The sequence below is a fragment of the Mustela putorius genome, unplaced genomic scaffold, assembly GCF_011764305.1.
Source record: "Mustela putorius furo isolate JIRA1106 unplaced genomic scaffold, ASM1176430v1.1 tig00000868_pilon_pilon_pilon, whole genome shotgun sequence".
Taxonomy (NCBI): Eukaryota; Metazoa; Chordata; class Mammalia; order Carnivora; family Mustelidae; genus Mustela; species Mustela putorius.
The window spans coordinates 3401945-3422165 of record NW_025421502.1 but is presented as its reverse complement, the minus strand read 5'-3'; the positions used below and the strand labels follow the sequence as shown (position 1 = coordinate 3422165).

The following is a 20221-nucleotide window of genomic DNA, read 5'->3' as shown; positions in this document are numbered from 1 at the left end:
GAGAGAAACACAGCGAGAGAGGGAACATGAGCAAGGGGATTGTGAGAGGGAGAAGCAGGTTTCCTGCTGAGCAGGGAGCCCAATGCAGGGCTGGATCCCAGGACCCTGGGACCAAGACCTGAGCAGAAGGCAGATGCCCAAAGGCTGAGCCACCCAGGTGCCCTGAGCATACAACTCTTAATCTCAGGGTCATGAGTTCAAGCTACTTGTTGGGTGTAGATTATTTAAATTAAAAAAACTTTACTGTAAAAAAAATCATAGCTAAATCTAGTGTAAACATCATTTTTAGTTCATTGTCATTTCTGGTTTCATTATTTTCCTGTTAAAATTCAGAATTAAATGAAATTAATTGGATTTTGGAACCTGATGCTATTTCTAAAACAGGCTTTAAAAAGGCATTTGTGGGGGGGGTGCTGGGTGGCACAGTGGGTTAAAGCCTCTGCCTTTGGCTCAGGTCATGATCCCAGGACCCACATTGGGCTCTCTGCTCAATGGGGAGCCTGCTTCCCTTCCTCTCTCTCTGCCTGCCTCTCTGCCTGCTTGTGATCTCTGTCTGTCAAATAAATAAATAAAATCTTTTAAAAATAATAAATAAATAAAAAGGCATTTGGGGATGTCTGGGTGGCTCAGTCATTAAGCATCAGCCTTCAGCTCAGGTCAAGGTCCCAGGGCCCTGGGACTGAGCCCCAAGCACATGGGGCTCCCTGCTCTGCGGGAGGCCTGCTTCTCCGGCTCCTACTCCCCCTGCTTGTATTCCTTCTCTCACTGTCTCTGTCAAATAAATAAATAAAATCCTAAAATAAATAAATAAATAAAAAGGCACTTGGTGAAAATAGATGTGTTTTCCTTTATTGCATTCACTCAAGAATAAAACTCTAAATGAACATTTCTTTTTTTTTTAATATTTTATTTATTATTTATTTGACAGAGATCACAAGCAGGCAGAGAGGCAGGCAAAGAGAGAGGAGGAAGCAGGCTCCCTGCTGAGCAGAGAGCCCGATGTGGGGCTCAATCCCAGGACACAGGGATCATGACCTGAGCTGAAGGCAGAGGATTTAACCCACTGAGCCAACCAGGCACCCCCCTAAATGAACATTTCTAAGATATATTCAATCATCCCACAAAAACTTCAGGAAATCTACAGGAAAAAAATCTACAATCTACAGGAAAAAAATCATAACACTTTCACATATCCTAAATTGATGGTAAAACTGATTCTTACTCCATGAAGTCAATTGTTATATTCCAATAAATAGATTCAAGTTTCTCAGTGTCACAAGAAAACCAACTTATTCCTTTCTAGAGAAATCTATGATATCAGAAAACAAATAGTCAATCCTCATTACTCACAGGTCCTACCTACTTACTAAAATTTATTTGGAACCCCAAAATCTGTACCCTGTGTTTTGGGGGTTATTTTTTGACATCCAGAGCTACAAAAAATGAGTTTCCTGACATACATTCCCAGCTGAGGTAGAACAAGGTGATACTCTGCCTCCTTGAGCTCTCACACTATGAACAAATATCCTTTTTGTGGTCTATTTAGTACATTTTTTACACTTTGGGGCTTCTTCTAAGTGACTTTGCTATTTCAAATGTTCCCTAAGCATACTGTCTAATGTTCCTAAGTGCAAGAAGGCTGTGATGTCCTTTACGGAGAAAACGTGTGTTTAGGGAAGTTTTTTCCAGGAATCACTCATTGTGTAGTTCACCATGAGTTCAATGTTAACCGATCAACATTAATTAATGCCTTTAAATAGAAACACTCATAAAAACAAGATTTTGATCAATTGATAAAAATGCTCTGACCAGAGGTTTGATGGAAAATACCCCTAAAAACAATGACTCATTTTTCACTAATTCAGTGTTTCTGTTGATTCAATATTTTATTTATTTATTTGACAGAGAGATGGAGCACAAGCAGATGCAATAGCAGGCATAAGGAGAAGAATCAGGCTCCCCACTGAGCAAGGAACCCAATGTGGGGCTTGATCCCAGAACCCTGGAATCATGACCTAAGCCAAAGGCAGTTGCCTAACCAGCTGAGCCACCCAAGTGCCCTGTGTTTGTGCTGATTCAATAGAACATAACTACTGCAAATAATGAGACTCAACCATAATCCTCTTTCCAACTTGATGAGAAAAAAGATTTCCTAAAACTAAATTCTATAATTCCTATATATTCATAATAGGAATCTATATCCTTATATATTATATAATTTCGTCTGCCCCTACTTATTTTTCATGAAAATTTTTTTCCTTTTTAATTTTTTGGAAAATAAACCATCAATTGCCATTAAACTTATCTTTCTCAGGAATCCCTTGAGATATTTAAATACGAATTTAATTTTTTAAAAAAAGAATTCAGTTTTAACTTTTGAGAATCTCCAAGTACACTGTTCACTCACATTTATATGTGTCTAATATTGATATTTACTAATATGTTCTATATTGGTTTTCTTTTTTTAAAAATGCTATTGGCAATATACTATAAGCAAAGTCAAAAGACCAGTGACATATAAAAGACAGTATCTGCAACACACATCACCAATAAAGGGTTAGTATCCCCAATATATTAAGAAAAAAAACTCTTAAAAATCAATGAGAATAAAAATACTAACAGCCATTAAACATCTGGACAAAAAGGTAAGACAGTTCATGAAAAAAGATGTACAAATGTTGCTTAAACATATGAAAAGATGTTAAATTTCACTTGTAGTAAGAGAAATACAAATTCAAAAACACTGAAATGCCATTTCTCATTTATCAGATTAGCAAAAATTCCAAAGCTTGGCAACACATTGGCAAGACTGTGGAGAAACAAGCACTCTCATACATTACTGGTGGGGATAAGACATGGAGAAAATTTTGAAGTATCTAATAAAGTCACACATTTACCCGGTAACCCTGCGGCTAGGAATTTGTCCTGAAGACACACCTCAAACAATATGCACACACACACACACACGGAGAGCTAATTAATATCACATCATTTGTAATAGCAAAGTATTGGAGACAGGTTGCATAATGATGGCTCATACACACAGTGAAATATTACACAAAAAATGATATAAACAAAAAATGAGGATGTGTCTTATGAACTGATATGAAGCAAACTTCAGAATATATTAAGTGAAAAAATGCTAAAGAATATATAGAGTATACTATCTTTTGTTGAATAGGGAGGGAACAAGAATGTAAATACGGAGCACTTCTTTTTGCAAAAAGAAACACGGGTATGACATATTGGCTCTGTCTAGCAGGTAGGTAAGAACAGGATGAAAGGCACAAGGAAGGCGTCTGAGTTTGTTTTTATACAGCTTTGTTTCCTGAACTAGATTAATATTTTACATAATCAGAAATAAAAATAAATCAACAAAGATAGGCAAAAAAGTCCTCATACTGAATATAAACAGTGAATTTAACTATATTTACATCAAATTATAACATAACCACACTAAAGAGAATAACCCAAGTAACTTTTTAAAGATATTTATTTGAGAGAGAGAGAGAGAGAGTGCACCTGTGTATGTACACAAGCAGGGGAGGGACAGAGAAGGAACCTCAGACTCTCCACCGAGCACAGAACTGCATGTGAGGCTCAATTCCACCACCTCAGATCATGATCTGAGCCAAAACCAAGAGTTGGACGCTCAACCAACTGAGCCACCCAGATGTCCCACCCAAGTAACTTTTTAACTTAATACTCTATGTATTTTCAGTAAGATATATTGCAAAAACAAACCAAAAGAGGGGTGCCTGGGTACCTCAGTTAGGCATCTGCCTTCAGCTCAGGTCATGATCTTGGGATCCTGGGATGGGGCCCCACACTGGGCTTCATGCTCAGTTGGGAGTCTGCTTCTCACTCTCCCCTCCCCACCATTCAGGCTCTTTCTTACTCTCTCTTAAATAAAATCTTAAAAAAAAAAAAGAAAAAAAGAAAAAGAATTTGTGAACTTTACACATTTGTAAAGGTTTTTTGTTAGTAGTAATACTAGTGTAAAAATTTGGAAGCCATTTGATGCGTATTATAGAATTGAGTAAGTAAACGTACTAATGGTGTTGGGAACCAGGGCCCCTTCTCATTGTGGTAGTAAAGAAATACAATTGTGAAATTGAGGAAGACAGGAAGAACCCAGTGTTTAAGAACTGGAATTAGAGAGATCAATATGAACTAATGATTATTTTTTTTAAAGTATCTCCTAACACATGTTCAAAAATGTCTGATTGGGGGCACCTGGGTGGCTCAGTGGGTTAAACCCTCTGCCTTCGGCTCAGGTCATGATCCAGGGGCCTGGGATCGAGCCCCACATTGGGCTCTCTGCTCAGCAGGGAGCCTGCTTCCCCCCCTCCCTCCCTCCCCTCTGCCTCTCTGCCTACTTGTGATCTCTGTCAAATAAATAAATAAAATCTTTTTTAAAAAATGTATGATAGGAATGGATATTCACATACATACTTGCTTATATGTGCCTGTATATGCTTATTTCCAGAAGGATACCCTGGAAGGAAACTAGCTAATTCTTAGGAGTGCACTGAGGGACTATACTAGAAAGGTGATTTAACTTTTCACCATTTTATCCTCTATTAGAATTGATTTTACCAAGTACACATATTGCCTATTTAAATACTATCTAATTCTTGGGCACCTGGGTGGCTCAGTAGACAAAACATCTTTGGTTCAAGTCATGCTCTCAGGGTCATGAGATCAAGCCCTGTGTCAGGCTCTGTGCTGGGCATGTAACCTGCTTAAGATTCTCTCTCTCCTTCTTCCTCTGCCCCTTCCCCTGCTCACACTCTTCCCCAGGCACACTCTTTTTCTCTTTAAAAAAAAAATTTTTTTTTTAAATTTACTATGTAATTCTTTAATGTAGCCTCCAAAGCAAATACTTTCCAACCTCTGAGCTATTCAGAAAACAATCCAAAACGAACATGCCAATCTAACCTTCAGGATTGTTATCTGGTTCATCAGTCATCTGGCTCAGAGTTCCTTGTTGTTTAAAGGTAATACTTCTCTTTTTCAATATTTCCAAGCCTTCTAAAGCCGTACTGTGTTCAGACAATGACTTTAAAATGGAAATGTTATTTACTAATCCAGAGAGTTCTGAAGGATTTCTAGGACTATTGGAATATTGTTTGCTTTCTCCATCAGTTTCTACTTCAACATGGTCATGGTCTAAACTTCTAATCCTTCGCAAATCTTCAGATTCAGGAATATATGCTTCCATATCTTTGGAAATAGGATGCTTTTTTCCCAGAGGGTAAAACAAAGAATTAGAAACTTGGGTACTTGATTTATCAAGAGCAACACATTCTTCAGAGTGATTATGATTAACGTGTAATTCTTGGATACTTATGTCGTTGCTTGACGTTGACAGTAAAAGCCATTCATCATTTTTGTCTAAGTTACTTCCCATAATAAAAGGCTGAGGTTCAGCCTGTTCTGAGAATGGGCTGTTTTTAGGAGTCTGATCAGTGGCTATGTTTAAACAAGGAATATGTAAATTTGAGCTTATATCTTTAGATTTATTCTGTAGTGAAGCATTATCATAGTTAATTCTGACTTTTTGAATAGATTTATTAGCATTTTCATTATTATCTAGAGATACATCATCAGTCCCCTCTAAAGATGAGTCAAAACTGCTTAATATATCACTACACTCTTCTATTTCTTTTCTAACGTTTCCAGTTTTCCAAGGTTCTCTGTCAACACCTACGCAAGCTTTATCACAAAACTCTGACAGCAGAGTCTCTTTAATAGGAAATGTCTCTGTATGTTTATCCCCAATAGATGTTAAAAGAGACAAATGTTCACTGCCAACTTTCTTACAGCTTGTATCTTCACATCTCTTCTGAACACTCGAACTGCTGTCATTAACCAAAGTTTCCTTTACCCAACCCTCTGAATCCTGGGAAATTTTGTTGTCTTCCTGTGATTCCTCCTCAGTGTCGCTGGTTTCAAAATTGTTCAGATTAAAACTCACCTCCACAAGTGGCTGTGTTGCATTACTCATAGGTTCAGGAATACTGTTATGATTTCCATTATCAGTATTACTTTTAGAAAGCACATTGGTAAAGTCATCAGAGATCCTAGAATTGTTAGCTATAGAAGACTCAGTTTGCAGATGTCCAGATTCTGGCAGGAATGAGATTGGCCGTTCATACTTCTTTACCTCCTGAGCATTTTCTCTACCGAGAGTTGATCCTTTTAAACACATCTTGTCATTTTGACTAACAGGTATCTTTTTATTCTTTTTAATGTCATATTCTGATAATAAGCCATCACACTCCACACTGCTACAAGTAACTAGTAAGCTGTTGCTTTTACAGAATGAAGGAATTTCCAATTTTACTTCCTGATCCAATGACTGATCACTATCATCTACTGGCCTGACTTCATTATACTTTTTACCTTTTTCAGCACATGTTTCAGAGACCTGTATCCTCTCTTGTACCAAAAGGTCTTTCAAATCTAAATTTGTATTGTCTCCCTGGACCTTTGGTTTCCTTTCTATATTATTTCCATCTTCAGTAGAAGAATGTACAGGTGAGCTCTGGGAGGATAAATACATGGCCCATCGACTTTTATTTCTCATGGTATTTTCTGATTGATGCTGGTGGTGTGAACTGTCTGTGCTTTTCGTCTGGGCACACTTTTCTTGTTCAACTATGCACTTTGGTTTAATAGGAATGTTTACACTTCCTTGTAGTTGTATCTGAGGGAGATGTTCTGTAGTCCCAGAATTTAGTTCCTCAAATGTACCAGTTGATTTGGACTTCAGAAGAGCTAATATCTGTGCTTTGCTTCTGATGTTTTGTGAAACTCCTAAACAGTGAGAGGTCAAACCATCTTTTTTTAAGATCTCATTGGTCAGTCCAGAATCTGAATGCTTATTTACAGAATAGACAGGAGAGCAAAAATAATTTTCTTCACATTTCATTTCTGGGTTATTCTTGAAGGATGGAGTAGAGACAACCGAAGAAAAATGTAAGCCATTTGTCTCTCTGTCTTTGTAAGTGACACTGTTCTCAGGGTCTCTTGGCATATTATTTATATCTTTCTTGCCAGCAGTAGAAAACAAAGGAGGTGCGCTATAGAAGGGAGAAAGAAAAATAGGGCCAGGTTTCTTAGCCTCAAGTGACTCTGTGGATTCACCATTTTCTGTAATAATCATTTTCTTTGGCACTTGACGTGGTCCTCGAAAACCCTAAAAATATTAAAACAATTATTAGCTGTTCCGTTATCTATAAAGAAACTTTGAAATGGACTGGCTTTTTTAAAAAAGGGAAAAAAAGAAGGGAAAGAAAAGAAAATGGAATGTGTCTATTTTGCAAGGTAAAGTAATAAATATATAAAATTTGCAAGATTAAAATGTAAATACTCATTTGTATTAAGAGTTTTCTAATTAGGATTTACTTCCTCACTACCTAAACATTTATTATGAAATACCATTTTAATGATAGAGTACAATAGTTTCAAATTCACTACTTCTTGAAATAGTATTAGAAATATATACTGATTTACTATTTTCAACAGAGAAACTTACAGTAAACTTTCTTTTTAGACCAGCAGGCTGACATCCAAGGGACCGGCCAGAGGATATTAATCTCCTTGGATTTAACTCTGATGCTTCCTTAATGACATCCTGTTTAACAGCTATGTTTCCAGCAACTTTAACCTCCTCAACTGTGATTAAGTATCGATCACTTTCTAGGTCATCTCCAGGCTTCACCTAAATTTTAAAAGAATAAATTTAAAATCACATACATCTAATTATTTGTTCATGTGTTCTAGTAAGTCATTAGCACTAGCAAGGCACAAAAGATAATAGTTATTAAACATATGAATCAATATTCAAATCTTCATTTATTATTATAGACTAGTTAACTATCAATAAGCATAAAAAAGGATAATAATATAGTAAAATTAGAGCTATCAGGTATCCTGGGTGGCTCAGTCGGTTGAGTGTCTGCCTTTGACTCAGGTCATGATCCCAGGGTCCTAGAATGGAGCCCAACATCAGGCTCCCTTGCTTAGTGAGGAATCTGCACCTCCCTGTGCCTCTCCCCACTGCTCATGGTCTCTCTCTCTCCTGCTCACTCTTTCTCTCTCTCTCAAATAAATAAAATCTTTAAAAAAAAAATAAGATTATCAGCCTAGTTGGTAATACCCGAAATCTGTGTATTATCACAGATAATATGCTTAGTCTTTCCTAATGAAATAATTTAAAATGAAATAATAACAACAGTAGTTAGACCCAATTAACCATCTACTAAGATAGTGCTTTTTATAGACTCTTTTGGTAAATATGGAAATACCACAACCACTATTAATTCCACAAAAAATTTTTTAAAAAATTTAACACCATGGCCAAAATCAACACAATAAGAATATACACTAACACTTTTAAATGACCATATTAAACTGAAGTTCACATAAATTATTTCTAATTTTTAGACCAACACAGTAAAGTCTATCCTATGGTCTATGTACTACAGTACAGAATTTAGACACAAGAGAAGCTAGGTTAGCTAGGAAGCATCTAAAAGTGGGATATGAACCCAGAATGACCAAACTTTAATATCCTTATTCTTTACACTAAAATATGCCTTTAGTTCCTTTTCTTTCTCCAAAAGGAAAAACAGAATATTTGAGAAAATATTATATATAGGAATAATTTCTGAAAATATTACCCATTATAATTCTCAGCCTATTGAGACCATGTAATACAATTAGGTTACAGAGTCAGTTTCTGGGGTCCAGATCCCAGCCCTACCACTGCAATTCTATGAATATGGGCAAGTAACTGAATCTTTCAGTACTGTACTCCCAATCTAAAAAAAAATCACAAGAATTGTCTCAAGATTAAATGAAACAATATCTAAAAGTTTTTACCACAGAGGTGGCTAATAATAAATGTTAAAGTACTAGCTATAATTAATACCATTAATACCATGACTATACTCTTTAACAATATTCATAAAGGAAGTAAAGAGATTTTTTTAAGTTAAATACAGAGATTTAAGTAACTTAAAAATAAGATAGAAACATTAAAATACCTCAAGGCACTTAAGAAATATACTCTCCAAACATCCTCCTTTGTCATCATATAAAATTGCCTATATCAAAACAAAATAAATGTTAAAAAATATATAATTCTGCTTTTCTTAAACATCTTCAATAGCAAATCAAACACGGTTATATAAGTAAATCTTAAAATGAAAGAATTACCCTCTTTGTTTTGCATTAGAAAGTACATCTATTTCAAATATTTCCTAAGCAACTCTTCAGTCAGTGGAAGACAGCAAAGGTTATGCATCAGAATTTCATGAACTTAATCTCTACCAGGAGGTTCCTAGAATGGAACTTGGAAGAAAACAGAATTGGAATGCCTGAGAGGGCAAAACAGGAAGCAAGATGAGTAAATGGGGTGCCTGAATGGCTCAGTTGGTTAAGCATCTACCTTTGGCTCAGGTCATAATCCCACTACTGAGCAATAAAAGGAATAAAGTATTGAAGCATGCTTCAACACGAATGAACCTTGAAAACACGCTAAATGAAAGAAGTCATCTAATGAAAGACCACATATTGTACAATTCCATTTATGTGAGAAGTCCAGAACAGGCAAATCTACTGAAACAGTAAGTATACTAGTAGTTACTTAGGACTGGGAGGTGGGTACCAAGGAGTAACCATAACCAGGTATAGGATTTCTTTTGGGGGTTACAAATGTTCTAAAATTATGTTATAGTAATGATTCCAAAATTCTGTGAATATACAAAGAAACAATGAACTGAATACTTTAAAGGGGTGAACTGAAAACCATGTGAATTATATCTCAATATAGCTATTTAAAAGATCAGTGTTTACAAAGGCTCTATCTTTTCCCCTCTATTCTTTATATTCTATATTCTCCATTTTTGTCTTTTAAGTAGGCTTCACACTATGTGTGGAGCCCAAAGCAGAACTTAAACTCACAGACCTGAGAGTGAGAACTGAGTGAGGTAGGATCAAGAGTTGGATGCTTAATGGACTGAGCCACCCAGGCACCCCTCTATACTCCATTCTTGAGTGATATCATCTACACAAACCAGACCATATCATTCTTCTGCTCAAATCCTCCCAATGTCTCCACAGCTCCCAAAGAATAAGAACAAAAGCTCTTACAATGACCAATAAGGCCTACATAATCCCCCTGATTTCCATTTTCATCCTTGCTCACTCTATTCCTTGTTGTCTGCCTAACCCACAAGACAAACATATTCATTTAGTTTACTGGTTTGTAACCTCCATGATATTTCTACGAAGTCGAAATATCGGGGTTCACATGTTGTTTCCTCTGTATCCCCTAGAATAGTGTGTAACCCCTAACAGGTTAAAGGATTCGTACATTTATTTCTGTACTCCAGAAGCTTCAAATATCATCTAAATGCCACATACTCCCAATCAGTATTAGTAGCCCAGAACCTTCCTGAGTTCCAGGTGTCTGAAGCCAATTACTTAGATGTTCCTATTACACTGTAAATTCATTAAGTTAAAAATAGAACTCAAAATCTTAATGTTGGGGTGCCTGGGTACCTCATTTGGCTAGGAATCCAACTCCTCATTTTGGCTCAGGTCATGATCTCAAGGTCGTGGGGTCATGTCCTGAGTTGGACTCTGCACTCAGGGAAAGGCCTGCCTCAGATTTTCCCTCTCCTGCACCTTGCCTCATTTGCACGAGTGCATGCATTCTCTATATATATACATGTATATATAATAAACAAATCTTTAAAAAAAATCTTAGAAGGATTTAATTGGGAGGTTTTGTTTGTTAGGGAAACTAAAATGCTAAAGAAAGAAACTTAGAGGCAGCTGTCTGGCTCAGTCAATACAACATGCAACTCTTGATCTTGGAGTTGTGAGTTCGAGTTCCAAGTTGGATGTAGAGATTATTTTAAAAGGAGGGGACAGGAGCATCTGAATGGCTCAGTTTTTAAACATCTGCTTTCGGCTCAGGTCATGATCCTAGGGTCCTGAGACTGAGCTCCCCATCAGGCTCCCTGCTTGGTGGGAAGCCTGCTTTTCCCTCTCCCACTCCCCCGCCTTGTGCTTCTTCTCTCGCTGTGTCTCTCTGTCAAATAAATAAAACCTTAAAAAATAAATAAATAAAAGGAGGGGTCAGGGTAGCACTGGCTGGTTTGGTAGGAGCATTTGACTCTTGATCTCAGGTTTGTCAGTTCAAGCCCCATATTGTGAATGAAGATTATTTAAAAATAAAATCTTTGAAAAAAAATCAAATAAATTTATAAATTTAAAATATTTAAAATGTTATGTTTGTTGATATTTTGATTATTAAAAGTATCTAGCTTGGGGCAACCAGATGGCTCGGTCAGTTGAACACCTGACTTTGCTTTTGGCTCGGTTCGTGATCTCAGGGTCATGATATGGGGCCCTGCATCAAGCTCTGAACTGGGTGTGCAGCCTGCTTGGGATTCTCACTCCCTCTCCCTCTCCCTCTGATCCACTCATGCTCACAACGCTCTCTCTCTTTCACTCTCTCAAAAAAATATATAAATAAAATAATAATAATAATAAATAATTTTTTAAAAGTATCTAGTGGGGCACCTGGGTGGTTCAGTTGGCTATGTGTCTGCCTTCAGCTCAGGTCCTGATCCCAGGGTCTTGGGATTGAGTGCCACATTGGGCTCCCTGCTGAGCTGGGAGCCCACTTCTCCCTCTCCCTCTACCCACCCCCAACTCATGCTCTCTCTCTTCCTCTGCAAGCTCACTCTCAAATAAATATTTTTTAAAAAGAGTATTAGCTTGTTCAACTTAAGTTGACTGAACACTAAGCCCACTGAAAGTTAAACTGAAGTTAATCGGATTTGTAAACTGAACTTGAAGTCTTAAAGCAAAACTAGTTTTTCTTTTTCTGTTTTAATTGTTAATTCACAAATAAGTAGCCTTTCTACATTGAAAAGCTGCTCCTATTGATAACTTCACAGAGATAAATACATGGAGTAAGGACAGAATATGGAATAAGTCCATCAGAGAAAGACAATTATCATATGATTTCACTCATGTGGAATTTAAGAAACAAAACACAGGATTACAGGGGAAGGGAGGCAAAAATAAAATAAGATGAAATCAGAGAGAGAGAGGCAAACTATAAGAGACTTTTTTTTTTTTTTTGAAGATTTTATTTATTTAGGGGCTCCTGGGTGGCTCAGTGGGTTAAGCCTCTGCCTTCGGCTCAGGTCATGATCTCAGGATCCTGGGATTCAGCTCAGCAAGGAGTGTGCTTCCCCCCAACCCCACCTGCCTCTCTGCCTACTTGTGATCTCTCTCTCTGTGTCAAATAAATAAATAAAATCTTTAAAAAAAAAAAGATTTTGTTTATTTATTTGACAGAGAGAATGAGAGCACAAGCAGGGGGAACAGCAGAAGGAGAGGGAGAAGCAGACTTTCTGCTGAGCTGACAGCCCAACATGGGGATTGATCCCAGGGTTCTGGGATCATGACCTGAGCTGAAGGCAGATGTTTAACCAACTAAGCCACCCAGGCGCCCCAAAAGACTCCTGACTATAGGAAACAAAACTGAGGGCTGCTGGAGGGGAGGCAGGTGGGAGGATGGGGTAACTGGGTGATGGGCATTAAGGAGGGTACGTGATGTAATGAGCACTGGGTGTTATATGTAACTGACGAATCACTGAACTCTACCTCTGAAACTAATAATACACTATGTCAATTAATTGAATTTAAATAAAATTTAATTATTTAAAAATTTTTATTTACTTATTTGTCTGAGAGAGAGTGCAAGCATGAGCAGGGGTAAGGGCAGTGGTAAAAGAGGCAAAGGGAGAAGCAGGCTTCCTGATGAGCAAGAAGCCCAACACCAGGCTTGATCACAGGACACTGGGATCATGACCTAAGCCACCCAGGAATCCCTAAATAAAATAAAATAAAATAAAATAAAAATAAATAAATAAATAAACAAGAATATGGAGATCTGTATCTGCTGAGGAGTAGGGCTAATAAAGTTGTTCTTTCAATTCTGTAGTATTAAGAGAAACTATAACAGACTGGTTAGGATATGGGCTCTGGAGTCAAAAAGGCTAGGGTTAATTATGACTCCTCCACTCTCTAGCTGTGAGATCTATGGACAAACTACTTTTATCTTTCTGTGTCTCAGTTTCAACCTCAGTAAAATATATACAAAAATAGTACTCTAAAAGTGGAGTTATGTAGACTAAGTTGACACATTTATAGCATGTCTGGCAGATGACAATTTAAGCTTTTTTAAAAAATCGATCTGGGGGAGAGTGGCACTGGGGGCATTGCTAAATAGATGAAGGGAGTCAAAAGATACAAAACTCTAGTTATAAAATAAACAATGTATAGCCTGATGACCATAATAATACTGTATTGCATATTTTTTTAAAGATTTTACTTATTTATTTGACAGAAAGACAGCATGCACAACTAGGGGGAGGAGCAGGCAGAGGAAGATGGAGAAGTGGGCTCCCTACTGAGCAGGGAGCCCAACGCAGGACTCAATCCCAGGACCCTGGGATCATGACCCAAGCCAAAGGGAGCTGTTCAACTGACTGAGCCATCCAGGTGCCCCACTGCATTGCATATTTAAAAGTTGCTAAGAGTACATCTTAAAAGTCCTTATTACAAAAAATAAAAGAAAAAAATATTGTTAACTATGTATGGTGACAGATGGTGACTACACCTACTGGGATCATTCTGCAATGTATACAAATATCAAGTCATTATGTTGTATACTTGAAACTAATATTATGTTAAATGTCAATTATACCTCAATAAAAATAAGTAAATGGAGCAGATTGCTCTCCCTAAGTGGGTGGGCCTTATCCAATCAGTCTAAGACTGAGTAAGAGAAAACTCCTGCCTGACTGTCCCTAAGCTGGGACAGAAGTATTCTGCCTTTTGATTCAATCAGAAACACTGCCTCTTCCTGGGTCTCAAACCTCCCATCATTTATACTGAAACTACACAATTGGCTTTGTTGGGTCTCCATCTTACCAACCACAGATCTTGGCACTTGTTAGCCTCCACAATCACATAACCCAATTCCCTAGAATAAATTTCTTTTTTCCCTTTCTCTTCATGCACACACACACACACAGATTTGGGGATCCGAGTGGCTCAGTGAGTTAAGCATTTGTGTTTGGCTCAGATCATGATCCGAGGGTCCTGGGATAGACCAGGCTCCTGCTCAGTTGGGGGTCTGCTTCTCCCTCTCTGTCTACTCCCCAACCTCGTGGTGTCTCTCACTCTCTCTCAAAAAAAAAAATAAAAAATAAAAAATAAAATCTTTAAAAAGAAAAGATTAAAAAAGAAAGACTTACATTTATTTATATATTTCTGTGTAAGTACATATATGGCTGAGTTCTAAAGAAAACTTCAAAGTTGGAGAAGAGAATGAGCCCACAAAAAATACTTAGATATCAGTAAGCAACCTCAGGAAAATGTGGTGTCACAGAAGTCAAACAAAGAATTATTATGACGAATGGAACAGCCAAGAGTGTTGCATAAGGTCATAAGAACTAGTAAGAGAAAATTACAATTCGGCAGATGGAGATACTTGGGATGAGAAAAAAGCACATAAAAAAGGATCACTATATCTAGTAAAGTGAAAGATCACCCAGGTAAATAATTCTCTCAAGACTGACAGGATCATATCATAACCAAAGTAAGATTCAAAGAAAATGTGAAAATAGAAGAACTCTACAAAATTTTTGGAAATTGGCAGCTTTCCTAAAACAGTTACAGTGTTTGAAATATATTTTATTTTATTTTTTTTTTTAAGGATTTTATTTATTTATTTGTCAGAGAGCAAGCGAGAGCGAGCGAGAGCGAGCACAGGCAGACAGAATGGCAGGCAGAGTCAGAGGGAGAAGCAGGCTCCCTGCGGAGCAAGGAGCCCGATGTGGGACTCGATCCCAGGACGCTGGGATCATGACCTGAGCTGAAGGCAGCTGCTTAACCAACTGAGCCACCCAGGCGTCCCTGAAATATATTTTAAAAGGTTTTTTGTACCATTAAACTCTTATTTTCTGCAAAGATAAAAATGTTTCAAAATACCTAAAAACTTTACAAAAAATCCATTTCAAATTTTAAAAATCAAAACAAAGTAAATACTATTTACTGAACTTTTACAAATTTTAATTTTAACAAATTAATCACTGTAATGTGGCAATTATTGGACAACTTCTGTTTTCATACCATATCAGCTTATGGACATAGCCAACATTTTACCATCTACAGAGTCTTCTTAATATTCAATCAAAAGGCAAGAATCTAGCTTTTGAGTCAACTGCTTTGTACTTACTTTGTTTCCTAAGTGAGTGATCTTCAGAATTCCATCTTGCCATACTTTTGACTTCTTCATCTTTTGATGAGTATACAGTACCTTATTTCCAAAAGGACAAAAGAAATGGTTTCTACTTACATGCATTTAATGTTGCATATTCTTATACCCTTCCTACATATAAAAAATATTTTATTTACTTCCTTTATTGAAGTAAAAGATACCATAACGATAAAAACAAAACATTAAGGATCCTGCCCCAATCAGTTGGTAAAGCATGTGACTCTGATCTCAGGGTTTTGAGTTCAAGCTCCATACTGGGCATAGAGTTTATGGTTATTTTAAATTTTTTTTTAAAAAATCAATCTTAAAAAAACTAGGTAGTAAAAGGCAAGGCAGGGTTGAAAGAAGTAAAATCTAAAGAGAAAACTGCAAAGTTAACTGAACAACAAAAATCATTTTGAGCTTTTCAGTTGTCAGTGGCAAGGAAAAAATTTGTTGGGTTACACAGAAGTCATGATCTGTGCTCAAAATGTAGTCCAGAGATTCTTAGAGGTTCCCAAGACTTTTTCAAGGTTCTTGAAATCAAAACTGCTTCCGTGATGTTATTTGCCTTTTCACTCTTATTTCTTCAGACATGCATAGTGGTCTCCCAGGGTTATGTATGTATAATGTTGCGAAATTCATTTTCAGACTAAATGCAGAGGCAGATCTGAGAATCTAGCGGTCTATTAAATCAAATGCTAAGAGGACTTGCAAAAAAAATGTATAGCAATGCTACTCTTTTCAACGTGTTTTTTTCTGTTGTTGTTTTGGAAAATATACCTATTTCCATTTTTAAAAAGTAATTTATATTAAATGTAATGGGTTTTTTTAACGAATTAATAAATATTTTTAAAATGTCTGTTACAGGGGCGCCTGAGTGGCTCAGTGAGTTAAAGCCTCTACCTTCGGCTCAGGTCGTGATCTGAGGGTCCTTTGATCGAGCCCCGCATTGGGCTCTTTGCTCACCAGGGAGCCTACTTCCTCTTCTCTCTCTCTGCCTGCCTGTCTGCCTACTTGTGATCTCTGTCTGTCAAATAAATAAATAAAATCTTTAAAAAATAAAATAAAATAAAATGTCTGTTACAAGTTCTCATATGAAAGACAGCAATAGGTATAAGCCCCATAATCAGAAACTCTCTGGGCTCCTCCATAATTTTTTTTTAAAGACTTTATTTATTTATTTGTTAGAGAGAGAGAGAGAGAGCGCGCGTGCGACCACAGGCAGAGTGCAAGGCAGAGGCAGAGGGAGAAGCAGGCTCCCTGCCGAGCAAGGAGCCCAATGTGGGACTCAATCCCAGGACGCTGGGATCATGACCTGAGTCGAAGGCAGCTGCCCAACCAACTGAGCCACCCAGGCATCCCCTCAATAATTTTTTTTAAAGATTTTATTTATTTATTTGACAGAGATCACAAGTAGGCAGAGAAGCAGGCAGAGAGAGGAGGAAGCACTGAGCCACCCAGATGCCCCTCCTCAATAATTGTTAAGAGGTTTAATAGCATCCTAAGACCAAACAGTTTAAGAATCACTGATCTAGGGGCATCTGGGTGGCTCAGTGGGTTAAGCCTCTGCCTTCGGCTCAGGTCATGACCCCAGGGTCCTGGGATGGAGCACCGCATCAGGCTCTCTGCTGAGCAGAGAGCCTGCTTCCCTTCCTCTCTCTCTGCCTGCCTCTCTGCCTACTTGTAATCTCTGTCTGTCAAATAAATAAATAAAATCTTTTTAAAAAATATTTAAAAATTAATAACATTTAAAAAAAAAAGATTCACTATCTAGGGGTGCCTGGGTGGCTTAGTGGGTTAAAGCCTCTGCCTTCGGCTCAGGTCATGATTCCATCGGGCTCTGCTTGGCAGGGAGCCTGCTTCCTCCTCTCTCTACCTGCCTTTCTGCCTACTTGTGGTCTCTGTCTGTCAAATAAATAAATAAAAATCTCTAAAAAAAAAAAAAAAAGGAATCACTGATATAGATAGAAGAGGCATGGCACTTCTTCAGAAGAAATTATTTCCTGATCACAACGAAGATCTTACAAGAATTTTTATATAACTAATGTGAGTCGTAGGCAAGAGATAAAATTGCCAGAAAAATCGAGGGCTATATTTAAGAAATATATACTTATACCAAAAAAATTATTCATTGTTTTTCTGATATTCAAATTTACCTAAGTGTCCTGCTTTTAGGTTTTGGGGTTTTTGTTTTTTGTTAAATCTGTCAACCCCAGCAAGACATCTGTGAAATGTGGAAGGAAGAAAGAAAAAAGGAAATAGTGGGGAGCCTGCCTGGGGGGCTCAGTCAGTGGAGTATGCAACTCTTAATCTCAGGGTTGTGAGTTCAAGCCACACTGGGTATAGAGATTACTTGAAAATAAAATCTTAAAAAATTTTTAAAATAGGGGACTTAAAAAAAAAAAAGGAAATAGTGAAAACTGTAAGACTCACAATAAATTCCTGGTTTTCCATTATTTCTTCTGAAATTATACACCAGTCAGGTCCAAAAAATAATGGTGCTTATTCAATTATTTATACAACCTAAAATGAAAATAGACAAAGAATATTCAACCCCGATGAAAAGAGTATCAAATCCAACTGTTTCCCACAAACTCTTGACACAGAAATCTAAGAGTTCTAAGACTATGTGATTACCAAATCATCTGATACCAATTACATAATAAAAGAGTGATCCCACCTAGTGGAAAAAGAATTTTCCAAGTAAAAAGACAGCCAAGTAAAATGTATAAAATAATTAGTAGTATGCTAAGTTTTTTTCCAAGTGCCACAACATGGATCAGAAAATGATCCCTCTTCCCCCACATTTGAGTTTCTTATACAGAGCTTCAGCTTTCCATTTTCTGAATCGCTATGGCCACCACAAGATGGCCCCCTTGTGTTCTTAATGTTCCCTTTTATAGCTTAAAGTCAAGAAAATCAAAGTATCCAGGACCTAATACACACATTTTATATCTTAAAGTCAAGAAATCACAGTATCCAGGACCTAATACACAAATTTCCTCTGTAAGGAATAATCTTTTCACTATCACTACAATAAGGACTGTATTTATCCTATGCTACTGGATAAAACTGTTACTGTGGGCAAATTTGGAAATCTAAAATTACTGATGGTGAATTGAAGAAGTAAATAGAGATGTCAAAGAAAAAATCTTTTTTTCTAAAGGAGTGGTTCCAAAGGTACGATCCCTGAACCAACAGCATCAGCTGTTGGTTAGAAATTAGAAAGTAGTTAGAAATTCAAGTTCCTGGGTCTTATCCTTGAACTTTTAAATCAGAAGGTCTGAGGTTGGACCCAGTGCTTCGCTTTAACATGCCTGCAGGTGATAGGGATATATGCTCAAGTTTGAGAACAGAGGGCTAAAGACCTAGGATGATTAAATAAAACTATTATTTGCAATTCTGGATTCAATTCCCTCTTCATACATATAAGATAAACCACACACATATTATTTATAAATTACATGTATTTATTTAGTACTTGCTTTAGTATTTGCCAGACATTGTTGGGTTGAGGTATTAAAATGAACAAATACTATTTCTAACCAAGGAATTTCCAGGACAGCAGGTTGATAAAAAGTAATTACAATAAAACATGTCAGAAATAAGCACAGGAGGGGCACCCAACTGGGTCTACGGCATCAAATAAGGTTTCTGGAAGAACATAAATATTTAAGCTATAAGCTGAAATAACCATAACTGAAAGAAGATGCCAGGAATGTATTTCCAAACAAGAATTAATATATACAAGGGCCTGTAAAAGACAGAGCAAGGCATGACCAAGGAACTCAGTACAATTAAGGGGTCTATTTAAAACAGTGAACAGTGAGAGAGAAGACTGAAAAAAATGAGCAATAATCGGAGTCAGAGGAACTTCTGCTATGCTGAGCTGTATAAACTTTATTCTATAAAAGTGCAAAGGGTACAGTTTTAAGAATAAGATTACATAATGACTTGTGTTTTACAAAGATTACACTGGTTGCTGAGATAGGAGAGATAAAGGATTAGGCAAATGAGAGATGAATACTTGACCCATAACATAGTTCACAGGACAGGGGACAGGCCTACAGAGAGAGGCACTGCCTTCCAGAGATAAAACTCCCATATCCCTCTACTCAAGCCCAAAGGAATTGCTAAATGCCTAATGAATGCCAAGAAAATAACAGAGGTCCAGCAAAATACATCATTCACTACTGCTTTTAGAGCAACTTGCTCCCAATACTGAATGTGTTGGACATTTTACATCTGTATGAGATTACAAGGTGTACAGTGCTTGGCATGTGGCAGTTATTGATATGAGATCTCTTTAATAAGAGTTATCACTTATTCAATGTAACTTTATGCTGGACACTTAACATGCTTTAAATGCTCACAGTTTTATGGTATAGATACTATTTTTTACATTTATTTTACAAGAAAGGAAACTTAGGTACATAATAGTAAGTAATTTGCTCAAGAACACAAAATAAGTAAATGGCAGATTCAGAATTCAAACTAAGTAGCCTAGAGGCCCCTGGCTGGCTCAGTCGCCAGAGCATGCAACTCTTGATTTCCAGGCCATGAGTTCAAGCTCCATGGAGGGCATAGAGTTTTCTTTTTTAAAAAAAAGAAGAAAATGAATGAGAAATTTTTAAAACTAAGTAGTCTAAATTCTGGTGCTCCAACTCACAAATATGACAGGACTATTTATTGAGTACCTAGCATGTCAGGCAAAAATTGGACTATATTATATACATATTTGTCAATCTCAGAATCCTGAAGAGTAAATATTATCACCACAAAATACAGATGAGTAATCCAGTGTTTACTAATTTAAGTTTACTTATAATCTATTTAGGAACTGCAAGATAAATTCCC

The 20221-nt window shown here is 37.0% G+C and overlaps 1 protein-coding gene across 3 annotated transcripts in view; it reads right to left on the bottom strand.

Annotated features, from left to right (window-relative positions):
• The window catches only part of ZGRF1 (zinc finger GRF-type containing 1), an 81242-nt gene that overhangs the window by 60025 nt on the left and 996 nt on the right, over window positions 1-20221 (bottom strand). For all 3 annotated transcript variants that reach the window (XM_045085533.1, XM_045085530.1, XM_045085531.1), the window contains exons 2-6: window positions 17798-17887; window positions 15341-15421; window positions 9057-9116; window positions 7544-7729; window positions 4942-7204 (exon numbers count right to left, since the gene is read on the bottom strand). In XM_045085533.1, the coding sequence (XP_044941468.1) occupies window positions 4942-7204; window positions 7544-7729; window positions 9057-9116; window positions 15341-15421; window positions 17798-17818 (2611 nt within the window). In that variant the 5' untranslated portion in view covers window positions 17819-17887. The remainder of the gene's footprint in view (window positions 1-4941; window positions 7205-7543; window positions 7730-9056; window positions 9117-15340; window positions 15422-17797; window positions 17888-20221) is intronic.